Source organism: Geospiza fortis, unplaced genomic scaffold (assembly GCF_000277835.1).
Source record: "Geospiza fortis unplaced genomic scaffold, GeoFor_1.0 scaffold171, whole genome shotgun sequence".
Lineage (NCBI taxonomy): Eukaryota > Metazoa > Chordata > Aves > Passeriformes > Thraupidae > Geospiza > Geospiza fortis.
Genome location: NW_005054313.1, coordinates 5,213,274 through 5,233,045, shown reverse-complemented (window position 1 = coordinate 5,233,045; position 19,772 = coordinate 5,213,274). Strand labels below are relative to the sequence as shown.

Genomic DNA, 19,772 nt, shown 5'->3' with positions numbered 1-19,772 from the left:
GGAAGAGCTTTTAACACTTGATCAGGCAGCTTTGCCTAAATTAACACAGATGGGCTGAAGTATTCTCTTTGGGGAAAAAGAAGACCAAAATGGCTCTATAATATTATGCTACAAATGCATTTAGAACCTACTTAAAAGAGTTACTCCAAGTAATCTTTTTGGGTAGCCAATTTTTTGATCTTTCTGGAAATGCTGATTTTTTTAAATTTTTTTTTTTACTTTGTAGATTTTCAGCATTGAATGTGTATCTTGGAATACCTTCTGCATGGAAAATGCCTTTTTCTCTCTGTGTAGGCAATAAAATTATGCTTGTGCAGCCATTTATCAATAGAACAAGTTATTCACCTTAGATGTGCTGATTAACCTGCCTCTTGCTTAAGGCTTTGTCTGTTAAACATGTATTTAAAAAAGACCAAAAAATAATTTAGTGTCATTTATTTAAATGATTTAACTATAGTGCAGCCAAAGCTCACCCATCTTTTCCTGTTGTTGTTGTACTGCAGTATGCCAGGGTTTGGATCCCTGATCCAGAGGAGGTGTGGAAGTCAGCAGAACTCCTCAAAGATTATAAACCTGGAGATAAAGTCCTTCAGCTTCGACTGGAAGAGGGCAAGGTAAGTCTGTGTATTGTTTGTAAGCTGATAGTTCTTGTTCTCAACCAGAGTCTGACCTTTCTATTGCAGGAAGCTCTACTGTCAAAATATATCTGTATTTAGGTGTGTGCAGTTGGTGTTGTCCACTCACTTTCTGCAGCATTTTTTGGTGTGATAAATTTTACTGTTTAGTTACAAAAATCAATTTTGCCTTGTTTTTAAAATAAGTTAAAAAGCAGTTGCTTTTATCCACTGCCTGTTATGTTCAGTTGCATCATCTTTTTCTACTTGCGCCATTAAACATATAACCCTGGTTTGCTATTCCAGGGAGACAGGGTTGCTAGGAGAACAGTGTTGCAGGGAGAGCACTATGACTTTTAAGTTGAACATAACCAGCAGAAAATTAATAAAGATGAACAAGGCAAGGATTAAGGTCATTACAAAGAAGATGCTGTGTAGTGTGTTGAGAAGTGATGACAGGTCCATGTATAGCTCATATCCTTTGAGCTGGTTTTATTTTTTTCATAGAAATAGTAGGTAAATAAGGTGATTTTAGGTCTAGAGACATATAGATGTTCTAATTGTATCTTAGAGATGAGTTTATGTCTGAAAAAAGTTCTAAGCAGCATTTTTTTCAGTGTTGGTGTTCTTCATGGTGTTCTGCCAACATTCCCATGTTATATTACTCTGTATGAAGCTGGCTATGGATTGGTGGGAATCCTCTTCCTCTGCTGTTCCACTCAAGGGGAAAACAATAAGGAAAAGCTGATTAGATTTATTTATTAGATATAGTGTATTTTGATTTATTTAATAAAAAGATATGGCAGCAAAAGCATGGGGTTTGCTTAATAGTCTCAAAAGGTAGTGTCTCTATACAGTTGTACATATAGAGAACCCCTCTGGGAAGTTTTAAATGACATTTTTGCAGAAAGAACTCCTCACTCAAATGACCAGAGAACAGAAATTGCGCATTGTGGTTTTTTCCCTTGTGCATGTTTTGGTGGGAGGAGCAGCTGGAGGAGCTGAGTGAGGGGAGCTGGCCAGCAGCTCTCTGAGCTGTGTCCTTTTGGTTTCCAGGACCTAGAGTACAGCCTCGACCCGAAGACGAAGGAGCTGCCACCCCTGAGGAACCCTGACATCCTGGTTGGCGAGAACGACCTGACAGCCCTCAGCTACCTGCACGAGCCTGCTGTCCTGCACAACCTCAAAGTCCGCTTCATCGACTCCAAACTCATCTACACCTACTGTGGCAAGTACTGCCTTTCATGCCCTAACCTTGCAGAGACTGCCCTGGGCAAGAAAGGCAAAGCTGTCTGTTCATGTGTCTGCCTTTAAAGTCATTTAGTGATAGGAGATGCTGGACTGTTCTTAGGGAAATCACTTTGCTTGTGGTCATTAACAGACTGGAGAATACTGAGGTTCAGAGAAAATTGCTTTCACTGTGTGTTCCTCTAGCTCCCCAGTGGAATCTGTTTATAAAATGTGTATTCAGCAGTTTTTGCTTTGCAGTGGGGTTCCTGTGTGGTTGGTGTTCTCTGTAGGCTTGTTCAGGCTGGGCTGGCTGGGAGGAGGATAACACCCTGCAGATGCAGGAGCTGGCCTTGCTCTTTGGTGGATTTGTTGCTTACCTCTGCACTGAGCTCCTCCATCTCTTTTGGAAGACATCAATTCATTTTCTTTTTCATGTTTTCCAATCGGGCCAACTACAGAAGTGAATTTGTAACAGTTCACAAGCCCAGGCTTGTCTTATCACAGTTACAATTGATCTTGGTTTTAAAAATAACATCTAACTCACAGCAGAGGTTACCCAAACTTGCAATTGCCTGTGGTATTTTCAGATGGCCAGAATGGAGGAAAGGTACTTAAATAATCACTTTGTCATAAGTGCAAAATTGCAACTGAATGGTCTGTTTTAAAAATAAACATTGTGAGGTAGTTCAGGCTTGAGATTTAGATCTGATGGTTCTGGGCTTTTTTTTCCTATGTGTGCATATGTTCCTTTTAAATCTCAGTGTTTAGTCAAAATACACTGCTAGCTTTTAACATGCTAGCTTTTCCAGAAGACAGGCAGCACGTTAAACATGTTGTGATGGACAGACAGAGGCGTTAACATTCTGCCACATCTTGCTCACTCTGGCTGCTCCTAATCTGCAGATGCTCAGCAGGGCACATCTGTTCCAGTGCTGCTCTCAGCAGTGACCAGCCCACAGGGGACTGGATCAGACTTTGCCACCCGCTGCTTGCAGCCAGGCCTCACTCCCATAGCAGGGCGAGATGATTCACACCACATCTCATCCAGTCATGCAGTCAGAGCACAGAATAATTCAGGTTGGAAGAGACCTCTGGAAGTCTTCAGTGAAGCTTCCTCCTTGAAACAAGTCTGGCTAGATCAGGTTGCTCAGACCAGCTCAGGTATCTGGGTGTCTGAGTATCTCCTCTCTGGGCTGCCCCTGCTGAGGGTGCACACTGTGGTCCCAGCCCTGGGAAACCACCTCAGCTGCCCCATGAAACACAGACATGATCTGTGTTTGTCTCCCAAGTGCCCCCATGGCAAAGCTCTGTGTGAAAGGGCTTTTGTGCAGCTGGAGCCTCATGGCCTGAGCTTGTAAGGGCTTTTCAGTCTCGGATTCATGGTCCCCTAACACCACCATGTCCCCTCCCACAAGCCTGTCTGGGTTGTGTCCTGGCTGCTCTGAGCAGCATTTCAGAGGCTTTCAAAAGGAATGTGTTGTCTGTTGGTTGTGTTTCCCTGTGTTTGGGAAAACATGAAAAAGGTGCATTTCAAGTATTCCCCAGTGCAGCTGTAGTTGTGGTTGGTTTTATCATTTTTGGCTGGTTTTATCATTTCTCCTGGGGCTGGGAGGAGGAGCTCCCTTAGCTCTCCGTGCCTGGGTCTGCCAAAGGGCCTGGCATGGCAGAGCTGGGGCAGCTGGTTTGCCTCCAAACCAGACCCAGGTGTTCTGGGAGCTGCTTGGATGTTTGTCAGGAGTGAGTGGAGCCAGCAGTGTGGGGGTTCCTGGTGCTCAGAGGGAAGAAGGTGCTGGAGGCTCAGGGCTGCTGAGGAATGTGGGGTGCAGTGCTTTGTTCTCTGGGGATGCAGGGCTGCAGTGCTTTGTTCTCTGGGGATGTAGGCAGGGCTGTGTTGTGTTACAGGCTGAGCAAAACAGAGTTGGCAGGTCAGCCGCTGAAAACCTGATCCTTTGGCCACAGCATCACCTTCCAGACTTCTCCATTAGCTCCCATCCTGCTGCAGGGTACTGCCCCTCTGCAAAGATTATTGCTTGGAGCTCAGCCTTGGGGGCTGCTTTTGCCTCCTTAATGTGACGGTCACATCAGCCAGGTCAGTTCAAATAGCCTGTGAAGGTGGCTTGAGCTTAACCCAGTTTATGCAGCCAAAAGGAGACCAAAACCGCTTCAGTCCATCAAGAGAATCACAGTAACAATATTCTCAACACTGGAACAGGAATGCATGGATGGATAGTTGTCCAGGGCCCTAGAAATTAATTCAACCATGCGAAGTGTAATATGTCAAATTTTAAATTTAAAATTTCACTTCCAAGTAAATTCAAGCTTTTAAACAGAAAACCTGCTGATTTCTCAATTTCAAGTCAGCCTTTCACCAGCAATTCAGAGGTCATTTATAACTTTGCTTTACTGTTGGAAACATGAAATGAGGAATTAATGAAGGAAGTTGAAAAGTTACGAAGGAAAATTTGAATGCTTACATGGAAAACCTGCTGTGGCTGTGGTGAAAACTCAGTGAATCTTGCTGGTTAGTTCAGGGTAGTAGAAAGTACTGTCTTCTGTGCAGGAGAGCAAACTTTAAATTGATAAATTGCTTGTGTTTATGTCCAGTTTGGCCATAGATGGGTATGTTCAAAGTAAAAGAATGGAATAGGCTTACTTTGAGCGTATATAAAGAAGAATGGCACAAAGAGTAGCCAGAGTTCACCTTAGTGTAATTGTAGGAACAAAACCACACATAAATCTGCTTTTGGAAAGACCATATTTCTTAAAATAGCAATATGATTTAGTGGAGATAAAGAGAAGTTATATGTAAATTAATCTGGATTATAGCTCTGTGAGGCAGACTGATTTCAAAGTTCCACAGAAAGCAAATAATTCCTGACTCACTTGTTTTGGTTATTTCCAGATGGTAGTTGCTTGTAGATTTTACAGATTGCTACTGAAGTTAAGTGTTTTAATATGCTGGAGACTCATCACGGGGCTGCTTGTTCCCAATTCAAGGGTTTATTTTTGCCAGCATAACCAAAAGCAGGAGGGAATTGTCAGAAGTCTCACAGATTTTTTTAATGTCTCTTTGATGAGACTTGCAGGCCTGAGAGGCTCAGCTTGGTGGTGCAGTGTACTTCACTTTTTACTGCTTTTTCTAAGGCAGATGTTAAAAATTGACACACAAAATATTCCTCGAGTCCTGTAGTACTGAGGTCACTTCTGTCCCTAACCCCCACTCTGATTCTTTGGTTCATCAGTACAGTATGGGAGCTCGGCATGAATGTTTATAGCGATTTTCACTGGAGCTCCTGAGTCATTTCAGTGAAGCTGTGGCTCATGGAAAAACACCAGCCCTCCTCACATGGGTGTGTCAAGGCATAAAACTTGCTGTGTGTTTGAGGAAATACATCAAGGCCTCTCGGAGCTCTCCCTAAAACATATCCTCTTGTTGCATGTTTTTGCTATGGTTTGTGCTTCATCTGTAGATGCATGAAAGGGTTTAAAGACTGGTTGATGCTCCCAGCAGTGCCAGACTGTAGATGCTTTCATTTCCCTTCTCCCAGCTTTTCCATGGAAAATTTCTTAGATAGGCATCACCAGCCTGTAATCTGCACAGAGCAGAGAGCTGGGCTCAGCACTGAGGAAGTCTGTGTGTGTAAGAGTGAATTTCAGAGTAAATTTAGAAGCAAGTTGAGTGCCATGGAAACGCTTCTGAGGCTGGTTCTTCAGGGATGGATTGTCCAGGCGTGCTTGGTGCAGTCTCTGTGCAGCCATCTGCAGCTGCATTGCCACACTTAGGCACCAAAACAAGAAATTCTGTTTTTAAAATGTCCACAGTTAAAATTAGAGGGGTTGTTGTTCCCCCTTATCACCTTGTCAAGGGGGCACAGTGTGCCTGTCCCAGCTGGCTCTCACATGGTCTCACTGGTCAGTGCTTCCACCCCTGCACAGAGCAAATAAACTTCCTCTACCTGTTGTAAATGCTGCAGGAGAGACAGTTATAAGGAATCTTTGTCACATTACCCCTGTGAGTAGAGCAATCCTCGTTTCTCATGAAAAAGAGAATTGTCTCAAAAACATTTGAGGTCTCATTATTTGTGGCAAGGAAGTTTGTAAAGAATAAGACTTAAGTTTTCCTGAGGAGGGAGAGTAAAAGAATGGCATGAATTTAGAAGGGCTGTAGTGATGAGTTGTATTAAAAAACAAGATACGTGTTTAATTGATATGGAAAAACTAGGAAATGGGAGGTGTAAGACCAAGCTCAGTTGTATCAGATGAGGTGCTCTGGTGCATTCTAGGGCTATAATTGCCTGATTTCCTGACATGACTGGGTGCTGCTATGTGTCAGCCCTATGAAATATGTCTACTGTTTGGTTTTTTGATGCCTTTGACCAGGAGGTTGTCCTGCCTGATTGGCACAGGTGCCCTGGAATCCAAATTACTCTGTGTCCGTACATTGTTGCTTATTACAAAAACTGAGGAAGTCATTCTTTCACAGCAGCTGAAGGGTTAACACACTCCACATACCCAAACTGGCAGGCAGTGGGACCACCCAGTAGTTACACTTCACAAATTACAGTGTCACTGGTAATTCAGAGTAAATCACAGGGAAATACAATGCACTTTCATTGGGTTACTGCACTCAACAGGCAGTACTTCAAGTCTGCACATTCTGAATCTTTTTGGATTGTGCATGCCAGCTTTAGGAAAGGCAGATAGAAAGAAAAGGTAAAAAGTTGTCCCTGATGTGTTTACCAAAGCAGGGTGGAAGTAAACTCGTGGCACTTTGTGTGTGCAGAACTATATTCAGAATAAATATCTGTTGGAGTCAGTAATACCAGATCCTTATTCTTTAACACATTTAGAAAGATTAGAACGATACTTGATGTTAAAACCTGTTTTGCTAGGTTTGTTTTTTGAAACAACTATTAATCATTCCTTTTGTTTAATTTCCTTTGTAGGTATTGTTTTAGTGGCCATAAATCCTTATGAGCAGCTGCCTATCTATGGAGAAGACATCATCAATGCCTACAGTGGCCAGAACATGGGGGATATGGACCCACATATCTTTGCAGTGGCTGAGGAAGCATACAAGCAGATGGCCAGGTTTGTAGACCAGAGTCTTGAAGTCAATGTTTTTCTGAAAGGAATAAAACAAAGTTTCTGGCTGATGCTCTTCTCTTTAATTTATAGCTTGTGAAATATTCTGCAATATCTGTCTTTTATCCAGTGTTTTAGTACATTTCACAAGGGGAAGTGTTGCCTAAGTTAGTGAACAGTAAAGCTTTATAAATGCTGTGGAGATCATGGCCACTGACACTTAGCAGGAATTACCACAGATCTTGTCAGTATTTAGGTCTAAAATTAGCCCTGTGCTTTATATGATTGTTTATTTTGGTAATCAAATGAAAAAAAAGATATTTTTTAATCATCAGTGGATTATTAGAGAGAAAAGGGCCAGGTTCCCAGCTATTTCGTGTTTGTGTGTGATACTGACAAGAGGAAAGAAATCACTGGGCTTATGAGTGCTATTACAGGCTCCTGGCTGTGTCAGTAATGTCCCAGCTACGTAATCTGCCTGTGGCTGTTGTTGACTGGAATTAAGAGGCAGCAGAGGAACGATTGCAAAGAGTGCCTGGAAACTGAGTCTCTAAGGACACTGCAACAGCTGTGCAGGAAATCCTCATTTTGTTAGATGTTGCATCAAAATGAGCTTGTCTCCCAGGGGCAGTGGTTAGCAGGAACTTCTTCCCCTTGGCCCCAAGAGCCTGCAGTTAGGGGAGCTGTTGAAATATTTCATTTGAAATATTTCATTTGAAATATTTCATTTCTCCTGTGTTGTCTTTGGTTAGCAGGATGCTCTTGCTATCCTCACTGGTTAGCTTCAAGCTGTTGGTATAGCTTTCCTTGTTGGCAATACAGCTCATGATGAAATTAATCAAGTAAACACTGAAAGATCTCTGGATTATCTGTGATGGCACTTAAGCTATGCTGCAAGTGAGGGAGGCAAGGGGAGAATGGGTTGAAAATTATAAAATCTTCATGTTTGAAGTCAGCTATCTGTTTGTTTAAGATTCTTAAGAACTAGACTAGTGGATGGATGGAATGGATAAAATGTTTGTCGCATGCACATCTGAATACAGGGATCTGCAATACCCAGGTAATAGATAATTTCAAAAGAAAACAGTTCAGTGCAACATTTCATGACTTAGGGTAATTGCAAAAGAGCCAGTGTTTCAAAAATACCCTTGTCTTGGTTTAACTCCAGCCAGCAACTCAGTGCCAGGCAGCCACTTGCTTACTCCCTCCCTCCCTCACTGGGATGGGGAAGAGAAACTCATGGGTTGAGATAAGAACAGGTTAATAATTGAAATAAAGTAAAATAATAGAAAACAATAACAACAACAGTACTAGCAATGAAAAGGAAAGAGAGAAAGAGGAGTAAGACCCAAGAAAAAGAAGTGATGCTCAGTAAAATTGCTCCCCAGCTGCTGACCAGCGCCCAGCCATTCCCCAGGCAGCCATCAGCCCCAGTTTATATCCTGGGTGTGGAAAATGCCCTGGCCAGGTGGGGTCAGCTGTCCTGGCTGTGCTCCCTCTCAGCTCCCTGTGCACTGCTCACTGCCAGGGCATGAGGCTCTGACCAGCCCCTGGCTGCAGGTGAGCGCTGCTCAGCACCAGCCAAGGTGTCACTGTGCTCTCAGCATTGTTCCCAGAGCTCCAAAGTGCAGCCCTGCACCAGTGCCAGGAAGAAAATTGCCTCTATTCTAGCTGAAACCAGGACAGCTCTACACCCACACTGTTGAATGGCTGAGATATCTGCCTTACTTCCTTTCTGCTCAGAAATAGATCTATAATCTGGTGTGGAAATACAAAGGCAAAACTGTGTGTTACGGTAGTCACATCTTCATGTCTCTTCCGTCACTGCTGTTTTAAACAGACTTGGTTCTCAAGTCCCTCTAAAAGCTGTACAAAATAAAACTTTATTAACCTTATTTTGTGTCTGAGGCTTGGTACAGTGGTCTGAAATTATAGTCAGTGATGGCTGTCATCCAAATTCACAGAATTGTTGTTCTTAACATTAACCAGGGGAAGTCGGAGGCTGGAGAGGGATCCGTCTGCGCTGGCTGACTCTAACCCCTGAGTGGGCTTACCCCCTCCTGGTGCTGGAATTGCTGATGACCTGTGTTCTGTGTGCCTGTGCCATGGAGGTGTCTGTGTGCCACCCCTGCCATTCTCTGCTGCTGGGCAGGCTCAGGGGGCTGAGATTTTGGCTGCAGTTTCCTCTGTGGCTTTTCCTCCTTGCGTTAATTACCTTCAGTTCTCACTGCAGCCTCCGGCAGTTCTGCTGTCCTGAATAACAACAAACAAGATGTGCTAGGAGTTCCTTTTTGAAACAAATGATGAGAAATAGTATGACTGTGGAGATTAGCTTAAATAAGCCTTCTGAATTATGTAATTAATTACTTTATGTGTCTCTGTTATAAACAATTTGTTATTCTTTTATGACTGACAGTGCTTTCATAGTTGCAAAATGAAATCGGGGCACACAATGCGACGAAAAAAATTCTCTACACTGAAGTAACAATTTAATTGTTTTAGCTTTTCAATGTTTATTTCCTTTTCTATTTGTTTGAGGATTTTTTTGCCTTGCTTTTAAGAACTTTTTCTGTCATTACAACATACCAGTTTCGGTCATTGAACTTAATTTTCTATTGCTGCTTAGAATTACTAAATCCCACCCTTTAACTTCACTGATGTTTTTTATACTCTGCACAAATCACCTTTTACTTCTGAATTATGAAGTCAGAGAAAAAGAACTCCAGTTTCACATTTCTGCAGCTGACTGTTTAAAAATGAAAATCAGATTGTCTGTGACTACTGTATTAACATTTTAATAAGTCTGTTGCATATTCATGTGGTAGCTGGTCATATGGCATTAATCTGCATTTATGTGTGTAATTGGTGAGATTTATTTTCCTCTTGTTTCTGATCTTTCCTAACTCCATGTTTTAAGTGATCACTGGAATAATTAGTCATGATGTTTCTATCCTTAAGGCTTCAGTGAGCTCTTCTAAATATTTACTCCTTAGGTCTTCTTGTTAATTTATAATTTAGTGAGTTAGAGTTTGTTCTTTCCAGCTTCATTGCTTCATCCTCTGCAGCTGAGAAACTCCATCCATGTGCATGGTTAACTAAATGATCTCTGGAGCCTTCTTCAGCCAAAGAAAAGCCCCATGGCAGAAATCTGGAAAGCCAGTGATTAAATATTTGCATTTTGCTTTCAGAAAAAATACAGTGCAGAAATGTTGCCCACTGGAGTGACAGGGATGGAGCTCACATCTGGCTTGTGCAGAGAAATGATGCACAGCAATTGCTTGGGGTTGATTGCAGTGCAAAGCAGCACATGAAGATTCCTTTGCATGTGGCATTTCCTGCTGGGTGGGAGCCAGGTGATGGGGTGCATGCTGCAGGAAGTGCTGGGCCTGTTTGAGCCTCCTTATTTCCTCTTCCTGCAGCACTTCTGTCCCCAGTTTCCAGTGCAGGGTTGGTGGGGGGGAGCATGGCTCATCTTTACCCATGGCCAACAGTAAAATAAGTGGGTACTGTCTGCTTGGTAGCTTCTTGTCTTTTTCAGTGCAGGAAAACATGCACAGCTCTTAAGACTAATCTCATTTTGGATTATTATTTCTTTCCTTTTCCCCTTTCCCTTCTCTTCCTCCCCTGCCATCTGTGTCTTTGTACCTTTTTGCTGTTCTCTCTCCATCTCCTGCTGCTGCTCTGTACAGACTGACAGCTTTGTTTCAGACACCTTTCCTCTGCTGTGCCTAAAATAAGCAATGATCCAGTTTTACAGCTGCACTTAAAGTCTGCTAGGCTTAGGGCTCTGAGTGCTCCATCCTCACCAGTAACTCTGTTGGTTTGGGTTTGTGAGGGTCTGGAGCAGATCTGTTGCTCTGTCCAAGGACTGTTCCAGTGGGAGGGATCAGGATCATTCAGCTGGGGATGTGTCCATGTGGATTTTGTGCAGGGCTGTTCTGTAGGTGCAGCTCTGACAAGCTGTGCTGCTGGAGAGAGCTGGGACCTGCCCTCAGGGCTCTGCTCAGCCATGGCAGTGTGCTGTCCATGCATAGCTCACTCCATTTGAGTGAATATTACAGGCTTGGGGCTGGTTCAGGCAGATGAGTGATGTAGAAGGAAGAAAATCATGATTGAATAATATTTTTGTCCCAGAAATATAAACCTCAATGTCAGCATGTGGGTGTTTGCATATGTTGATTCCTTTGAGCTGCAATGCATGCTACTTTTCTATGTCAGTGTTTCCAAATTGTTAACAAAACCCAAATTCAGTCTTCGGTTACCCCTTTGTGGTAACTATGAAAATTGAAGCAAAGCTTCAGTTGCCAAACATTTTATTTTTTATTTTCAATTACAACTTCTGTAGGAATCACAACCTTCAGCAGGTGCTGCTCATTTTCTTTGTAATATTCAATAGAATACTCAATGCATTTTTAACTCTATGGTTTGCAGTAAGATGATGATGATTATACTCTTGAAACTGTTAAGAATTGCATTAATGTATGAGACTTATGATTATCAGTTCCCTAACACTATTAGAGAAAAATCACTCCTTCACAGGATTCTTTCCCCTGCCTAGTGATGGTATATTGCAGTAATTAAGACAATGTATTTTTTTATCAGCACTTTGTTGGTCTGATTTGTTCCATCCTACTTGTGGTTGATGGCAGATACAGCAAACTCAATTTAATAAATTAACTTTGAGATTTTCTTCTGATTAATTAGTGAAGTTGTCTAGCATCATTTAAGTTGAAAGTAACCTCTGCAAACAGAATTGCATACTGATGAGATCCATATAAACCTTAATGAATGCCAGCATGGAAAACAGTGTTTAAAGCATCAATTTCCAAAGTTTTGCTTTTTCTATTTGGACAAAGTATAGTGATTTATTTTGTGGTACTGTGTAGCATTTTTATTAAATTACCTTTAATAAGCGGGCTGCCTCTCTGTTTTGTCAGCTTTTCTGTGTGTGTCTGATGGCTTTCACCTACAGGAAGATATTTTTCTATCGCTTTTTGTTCAGAAGGAAGCTTGGTGAGCTGTTGAGTAGGTGTTTTGAAAACATCTTTACTGACAGTCTCCAGTTATCCCAGGCATCCCAAGATGATGTCCTCTTATAAAAATGCAGTTTGATCAGCTGCTGCTTTGCTTCTGAGTGTCTGATAAATGGATCCTGTATTTTCCCCTGGCAGAAGTCATGGCAGGGATGATTAACAGCCTGTAACAGATCTGAATTTAGTTGTGGAATGAGAGCCTGCTCTGGTGGGTGCTGGACAAACACACAGTGGCCATCCTCCACTTGTGGCCGTGACACAGGACTCCTTGAGTTAAAGATCTGCCTTGGAAAGAGGTGGCATCTCTGGGCCCCTAGTGTTAGATGCAAAGGGATAAGTTTTCCTTTCTGTTGAGATGATTTTGGAGTAGTTTCCTACACTTGGAGCCTGACATGTTATGGTGTTACAGGTACAAGATGGCAGATGGGGGAATCACCCTGGTGTAACGTAAGGGGCTCCTTGTCCAAGCAGTGATTGTTTGGAGGCAGCAGAAGGGTTAAGTGTGGCTGTAGCTGGGAGCTGGAGTTCACGTGAGGTGTCCTGCTGGTGGCTAAGCTGTGAGCTTTCCTAAACTGTTGCAGGAGTGACCTCTGCCTAATCCCTGGATGCAGCAGTTGCAGAGTGCTGGCTCATCTCTGTGCCCTCTGGAGTGCAATCTGTCATGTGCTGACCTCAGTTCTCCTCATTTGTGTGTGTTCAGAGATGTTACTGACAATTCATTATCTTTTCACCTTTTGACATTTTTACAGTCAAGAGCTGTGTTTCCTGGATGTAATTATAATGGCAAGTGGTGCATTTTGTTAATTAAAAAGAAAAAGTACATCTTCTGATTATGAGAGTGTTGCAGAATGTTTTTACCAAGCTGCTGTTGAAGAGAAACAAAGATTCTTAAGAACTTGAGCTGTTTTGGAGTAGTTGAGTTTGCAGCTGGAACAGACTCGTGAGAATTCAGGTTGTGAATAATAACATGACTTCATCTTTGCTTTGCGTGTTTGATGAGCAGATACCAATGTTCTTTACTTTGGGAGAGAGATCAGCATCATTGCTTCCATTTTATAAGTTGGAGCAGACATGGGGTTTGGGAGGGCAGCTTTGGTGAGTTCACCAAGGTGGCAAAAGCAGAGCTCTGAGCTCCTGAACCAGAAATCCTGGTCCTGTGTCTGGTGACTTGGTGACACCAGCTTGGCAATTAAATATGTGAGAATAGAGTGTGTAACTGACAGTGGAGTTCCATTCAAGGCTTTCAGGGTACAAAAATGAGCTGCATTTTCCATGCCCTCCCTTTCCTGCAGCATTAAAGGGTCTCTGTGCCAGGTATCATCTATTCCTAATAACATTTGCTTTCACTGAGGGTTCCATGTCTTCCAGGCACTTTACAAGCCCTACCAAAGCCTGTCTCCTCTGATACTGGAGACTCAATTTCTGCTTGTGTAGAAGGCAAGGTGTGCTGTGGCCAGGCCTGGATCAGCCCAGAGCTGGTCCCAGGCACTGAGGTTCCTGTCACTGGCCCTGTGCTCAGAACATCCTCTTTTCTCCAGCAGCTAAAGATGTCAGAGAAATGCTGTTAGGCTTAAAAAAAAAAAACAAGTTAAACTGGAAATATATTTAGAAATGAGATTAAAGAGCATGGTTTATTGGACTGATGTTTCATGCTTATTAAAAGTGAATGCTTTTAGAAGGAATTAATTAAGAATTAACTGCTTAGTCAGGAGCAATTGTAGTGACTCAGAGTTGCAGCTGAAGAATTCTCTGAATTGTTAATGTGTGGCATCTGTGAAGGCTGGGATGTGTCAGGCCAGAGCATGTTGGATCCAGGCTATCAGAATAAACCAATGGATGCAGCATGTGGAGGTGGAGCAGACACAGAAGTGTGGCTGCTGTTCTGTGCTTGCTTCTGGGGAGAGCACTTCTAACTCACTTTTTCTTTTGTGTTCTTTTGCTATTTACCCATCACATCTCTACAGAATGGTTCAGAGCACTTCAGCCTCTGGTCATAATCCTTGGTGCTGACCTAGCACTTTGCACACTCTGGATGTTTAAGATGTTACCTTGTGAATCCACACACCAACCTTGGAGGGTGGAAAGAATGAATGATGTGTGTCAGGCTGCACCTCTGGGATGTGCCAGTGCAGGTGAATTTGGAGGCTCTGGCACTGGGAGGGCCGTGGTGCCATGGCCCCAAAGGGGAAGGGGCTGTGCCTGCTGCTCAAACAGCGCTGCAAGAGGCACAATAACGTGGGAAATCAAGGCTAAGGGTAGTAGGGGTGAAGGTAGAGCTCTTACCAGGTCTGCCTGGTGAGGGAGAGCAGCTCAGCAGCTGCAGAGAAAATGGCAAGGTGGGCTTGAAGCAGTTGGAAAGTAAGAGGACAAAGCAGGGGAACTTTCCCATTCTAAGGGGGCCACTAGCCAAATCCAGAAACAGGGTATAACAGAATTTATTTAAGGCTGTGAAGAACTTTGAGATTTAAGTAGTTTATTTGGAAGGTTGATGAAGGGCAAGCTGTTGCCTCCTGCCCTCGATGTGAGAGGTGCCAGGAAGGCAGCCCAGAGCTGGCTGCTGCTGCTTTCCAAAAGCATTAGAAAACTGCTGAATGAATTCTTGTTTGTTTGTTTGTTTATTTATCGAACAGTTAAATTACTTCTGTTTGAAAAGCAAGTGCTGGGTTTGTAGAGTTGCCAGGTTTTATAATGGCTCCTAGCAGATGCTGCCTGCCCTGGGCTGAGTTTCAAAGGCCTTTGCACTGGAGGAGTGCAGCTGAGCATGCACAGCCTTGTTTGCTGCCACACAGCACTGCCCTTAGGCAAAGGTGAAGCTAAATATATTGCACTGACTCGTGCTAAACCTCCCAGCACTGGTGGGTTTTACAGCTGCCTTTTATTTTAAGATAAGCGGAGAAGCAATTTTGGTCTTCTAGAAAAACAAGTAATTGTAACAGTGGGAGCATCACAGAAAAGTGGAGCACAGCTGACCAAAAAATGAACCTGGGACCTGCTGTGGCAGGGGGCTGGGAGGGCAGCTCTTGAGGAGAGCACAGGCTGGTGAGCCTGCAAGAAAAAGCTAAATCATTGTGTCACTGCAAAGCCACGTTGTGTGCTGAAAAGAGAAGAATGTCCTGGAAAAAAATGCAGTTATGGTTTGGTTTCAAGTTTGCAATCACTGGTAATTTAAGGAAACACGGTTTATTTCAGCATTTATTGAAATCAGACGTATTTAGCGAGCCTTCAGATTAGTTGTGCAAAATCTTATTCGCCTTATACCAGGGATTTGTGTTTCTGGTGCTTTATTCTTCTGCCTGCATTTGTCAGCTGAGCATCCTCTTTCCTGCCTTGGGAGATGCCAGTCCCTGGAGACAGGGCTCCCTTCAGCCTGCTGGGGCTGGGAAGCTCCTTCCTAAACTTCTTAAGGAACTAATCAGCTTCTTTTTGTGAAGCTCACAAAACATTGAGTGCTGCAGAGAACTCTTGGCTGTGTGTTGATACCTGATGAAATCTACTGGGTTTCACAAGAAAGGAGTTCAATGTTTTTTCTGTGGATAATTATTCTAAGACTGAATGAGCTGTTTGGAATATGTGGAGTATTAGATGTACTTTTCTATTATTTGATTCTGTGATTCCTATAACAGCAGTACTTCTAAGTTATTTGGGAACACCAATAAAAAATAGATATAAAGTTGCAGTGATATTTAGCACTTTCACACTGATTTATTTTAAGTGCATTGGGTAAACTTCATTTATTTTGGCTTTGTTACCAGTGCCTCATGGTGAGGGAAATGATCATTATTAAACAGATTTTTAGTTATGCTGTCAAAGATCTGTGAATGTTCTGACTGTAGATCCTACAGGTTATTTTGGTCGTGTGCTGTCACAAATACACAATGGGGGATGCTGAGAGATTGACCAAAACAAACATCCTATTTTTGCAATCAGAGTTTTGTTTATACTCCTGGAGACACTAAATCATGTCAACTGCATATATGTACATGTATCCTTGAGTGGTTTGGAAATGCTTTAAGGTGTAAAACATGAAACATAGCTTCAACTAAGTTTTTGTTGGTCCTTAGTTAATCCTGTGTCTCTTAGAGAAGCTGCAGCTGATGGAAGAGCAGCAAGATTTCAAACCTGCCAGCATTTCAGGACAACTCCTCTCTGACCTTTCAGCAATGTCATTAGGTTTTAAGTTATTTTCTTGGGTTGGATTTCCTGCTGCCATCATTCAGCTGTAGGATGGAAAGCACTAAGCTCCTCTCTGTCTTTGATGGGCACGATGCACACTGATGTTGGTGGTACCTGTGTGTGTGTGAGAGCAGGATCTCTCCCAAGAGTTCCCTGAGTCACAGCTTCCTTCCCTGGCAGCTGTGTCAGCTGTTTTCATCATTGAAAATTCACTGTTTTAAAAATGTAAAGCAATTTCAGCCTTACAAGTCTATCTTGTCACCACAGAACTGCAGTAGAGCAACTGTAGTGAGATAAAGACCAAACTCTCACTGCTAAATAAAAGATATTTATTGTGTACTTGCATTGAAGCAGGACAGGATTTTAGTTTTTGAAGATCACAGCATCAGGTCTTTAGCAACAGTCTGTGCTGTTTTGAGTTAAATAAAAATGAAGTTATCATATGCAATGGGGATGATGCCCTTACGCACAACCTAAACCTGTTATTCCAAAAGGAAAGAATAAAGCAGTCGCAACTCCACAAGGGGAAGAAAAAAAGGGAGAGAAAAAAAAGGAAAAGCCAGGAGATTTAATTAATTAACCTTTTAGCACTGAGGCAGTGGGGAGAGATGATGTCCTGGAGGTGGTGGCCTTTAAATCACCCCGACAAGAACGTTCCTTAAAAACATCAGCACCTTGGCAGTGTCCTCAAGGTTAACAAACATAAATGATTTAAGATCAAAGGCAACCTAAGTACTAATGTTCTTCTCATTAAATTGCCCTGTTATTTGCTTTCTTCTTTATATATTAAGAATACTGCACTCTGATCTTTTCTGCCAAGCTCATCTGTGTTATGACATGGAGACCATTCAGCTTTGAAGTAGTTCATCACAGGCCAGCATTTCCCAGTCCACAGCAGAATCTTTTCAAATCAGCTGTTAATGATACAATTTTTCCAGGGAGAGATGCTGGTAGCTTGGGTATGAATGGACTGATAGGGATATTGAGGTTGATGCCAATAATTTCTGTGTTCCTTTTGTTGTCAGTAATTCTGCATTCCTTTTGTTTGTTTTGCCAAGTTGATGTTTGTGTGGGGGGTGTGCTTATATACATGTATTTAACATTATTTGCTGTGGAGTCATGAGTCTGAAAGCCAAGATCAAGTGATACATCTGATGCATCGGCCATAGGAAGCAAAAAAAGCACAAAAAAAGTATTGTGCTTTGATGATTCAAAAAACCTTTGGGCTTCTTTAATCCTCTCTGAAATGCTTATTGATAGAGAGTTCGTTTTTCTGCTTCAGAGAGAGATTTTCAGTTGGTACAGAGGAAGAAGGTAAACAGAGATATCTGTAAGGATTTTTTAGTCTGTATGTCCTGATTATCCTGATCTGTCTGTTCAGTTTGCTGTGGAAGTGATGACTTTGATGCAGCAAGCTGGTTTGGATTTTGTGGGAAGCAGCTTAAGTGGGTGCAATTTTGAATGAAAATTGTTTGAAAATTATTTGAAAATTGTTTGAAAAAATATTAGCAACTTTGATGTTTCAATTCTTGCGCTGGTTCTTCTTTTTTTTTTTGCCTCAATTTTTCCTTTGTCAACTAAAATTGTTACAAGCTGTCCTGGATAATGAGAGCTGTCAATGGTTGCTCAGTGTTGTTGCAGGACTCTGTACAAACTGGAGGTGCTCAGTGAGTCTTTCTGTTGCTTCCAATATATCTGACAGCTGTGCCCTCATGAGAGGAGCAGTTCCTCCACACTGAGCTCCTCTGAAAGCACCTACTGCACATCTTTATAAAGTACAAAATTCAAAGTAGCCAGTGCTACTAAAAGCATTGCATTAAGATACATGCACATCCTCAACAATGGGGTTTTTTCACCTCTTGAGAGCAAGGTGATGTTTTTGAAACCACTTGCTGGTTTCTTGTGTGTTGTCATTTCATTCATAATCTGCAAAATCCTTTTGTGTATGTGAGGTATCTCAGGGCAGTTTGCAGCACTCTGTCTTTCTCAGTGCTGAACCTTCTTTGAGCAGCAGCTTTCTTCAGTGTTAAATTCTGCAATGTTTATTCAAAGCACAAGAAGCCCCTGTTGCTATGCAGGCTGTAATCTCAAGCTTCCAGCAACTAGGTAAGACTAAATCTCTTCAGTTTTGGCACTCTGACAGTGAATTTCCTCATAAACATATTGCCTGTCAACAAAATTTTGTAGATAAAGTAAAATTGTCTTTCAAAGTTACCAGCCTATGCAGAAATATGGCTCTGCATTATTTTTTGTGTTAGAGAATGCCTTAAATTGCCAGTTAGTTGTTGCATAGTGTGTCCTCATTCTTGTATTTATCAAGAAATAGCTGTTAGCCTCCCAAAGTATAGGCCTGAGAGAATTTGTACAGCAGAGGTCTGAACCAAACCCTCTGCAGCTGCAAGCAACCCCAGCCCATCATTTCACATTTCAGCTCGTGAAGTGTCTGGGCCTGTCATCTTAAAATGGCACTTTTAGTGTAGTTCTGTCATTTCTTTATTCTTCTGCTGTTCAGAAGAGCAAAAGCTGAATGTGATCCTGAGTGTAACTTGGTGTTTCAGTGGTGAATTGCTCCCAGACTGTTCCAGGCTTATCTTTTCAGGATAATTTGGCTTAATATTGCATCACAGTGATGTAGTTCTGTGTGCTGGGATCTGATTGCTCTCTGCCTTTGGGGGAAAGAGCACTCCTCCACCTCTCATCTCCCAGATTGCTTTTCCTCATTTCTGTTTGCAAAAGCATTAAAATGTTCCTTCCATTCAGAAGTAATTAAAATGTTAATTAAAATGTTCCCTCCATTCAGAAGTAATCTTAATTTTAAAATCATCTATTTACTTGTTTTATGCAGAGAAAAAAACTGCAGGAAGATGAAATATTGCATAAAATGTGGCATCTGGCTGCAAAGAGGTGTCACACGTAAAGCTCTTGCCCTACTTACATGTTTCATTGGCTGAAAGTTATAATTATAGCTTTTTGTTTCTGACTGGCAACATGTTAAGTACCCAAAATGTCAGGTCAAAGGTCAGGGGCTAATGATTTAGCTAAAAATAACTCTAAAGATGTAGTGTATATCTGAGAAAGAGCTTGGGTGCTGTCACTTTTGTTTTCTAGGCATTTTTTCCTTTGTTTTGGCCTTTTAAATTTTGTTATTAGCACAGCCTGATTATGAAAATTTCATTTGACATAAACAGATGGTATTCTTTAGACCACTGCTTATACCAAATCATAAAAAAATAATTCTCACTGCATTTCATGCATCATCCAAGGGGCTTTGATGCTAGTTTACTTGTTATTATTTCCCTTTTAAATGTGGTGGGGTTTTTTGTTTAATGTTTTTTGTTGTTAAAGAGCTTTCTGCTGAGCTGGCACAGCTGCCTGGCAGGACCACAGCACCTCTCCAAGAGGGGATGGAGGTGCAGTGCCCAAGGGGCTGTGGCAGGAGCAGCTCATCCCCTGCTGCTCTTTGGGTTGTGCTGCGCTGTCCTTTCCCTTCCAGTGCCCAGTGTGATCTGGGGTGTTTTGTTGTGCTTTCCTTTCTCTCTGGCAAGCAGCACAAAGAATAATATGCTAGAGGATGGCCAGTGCAGTGTGTTAAAGCAGAACAATGGATTAATGTACTGGGGGAGACAAGAGCAGCCCT

The 19,772-nt window shown here is 42.2% G+C and overlaps 1 protein-coding gene across 1 annotated transcript in view; it reads left to right on the top strand.

Annotated features, from left to right (window-relative positions):
* Positions 1-476: 476 nt before the first annotated feature.
* The window catches only part of MYO5A (myosin VA), a 79,419-nt gene continuing 60,123 nt past the window's right edge, over positions 477-19,772 (top strand). Inside the window, 3 exon segments of the mRNA XM_031055852.1 lie at positions 477-614; positions 1,671-1,842; positions 6,791-6,935. Of these exon segments, the coding sequence (XP_030911712.1) occupies positions 6,874-6,935 (62 nt within the window). The 5' untranslated portion in view covers positions 477-614; positions 1,671-1,842; positions 6,791-6,873.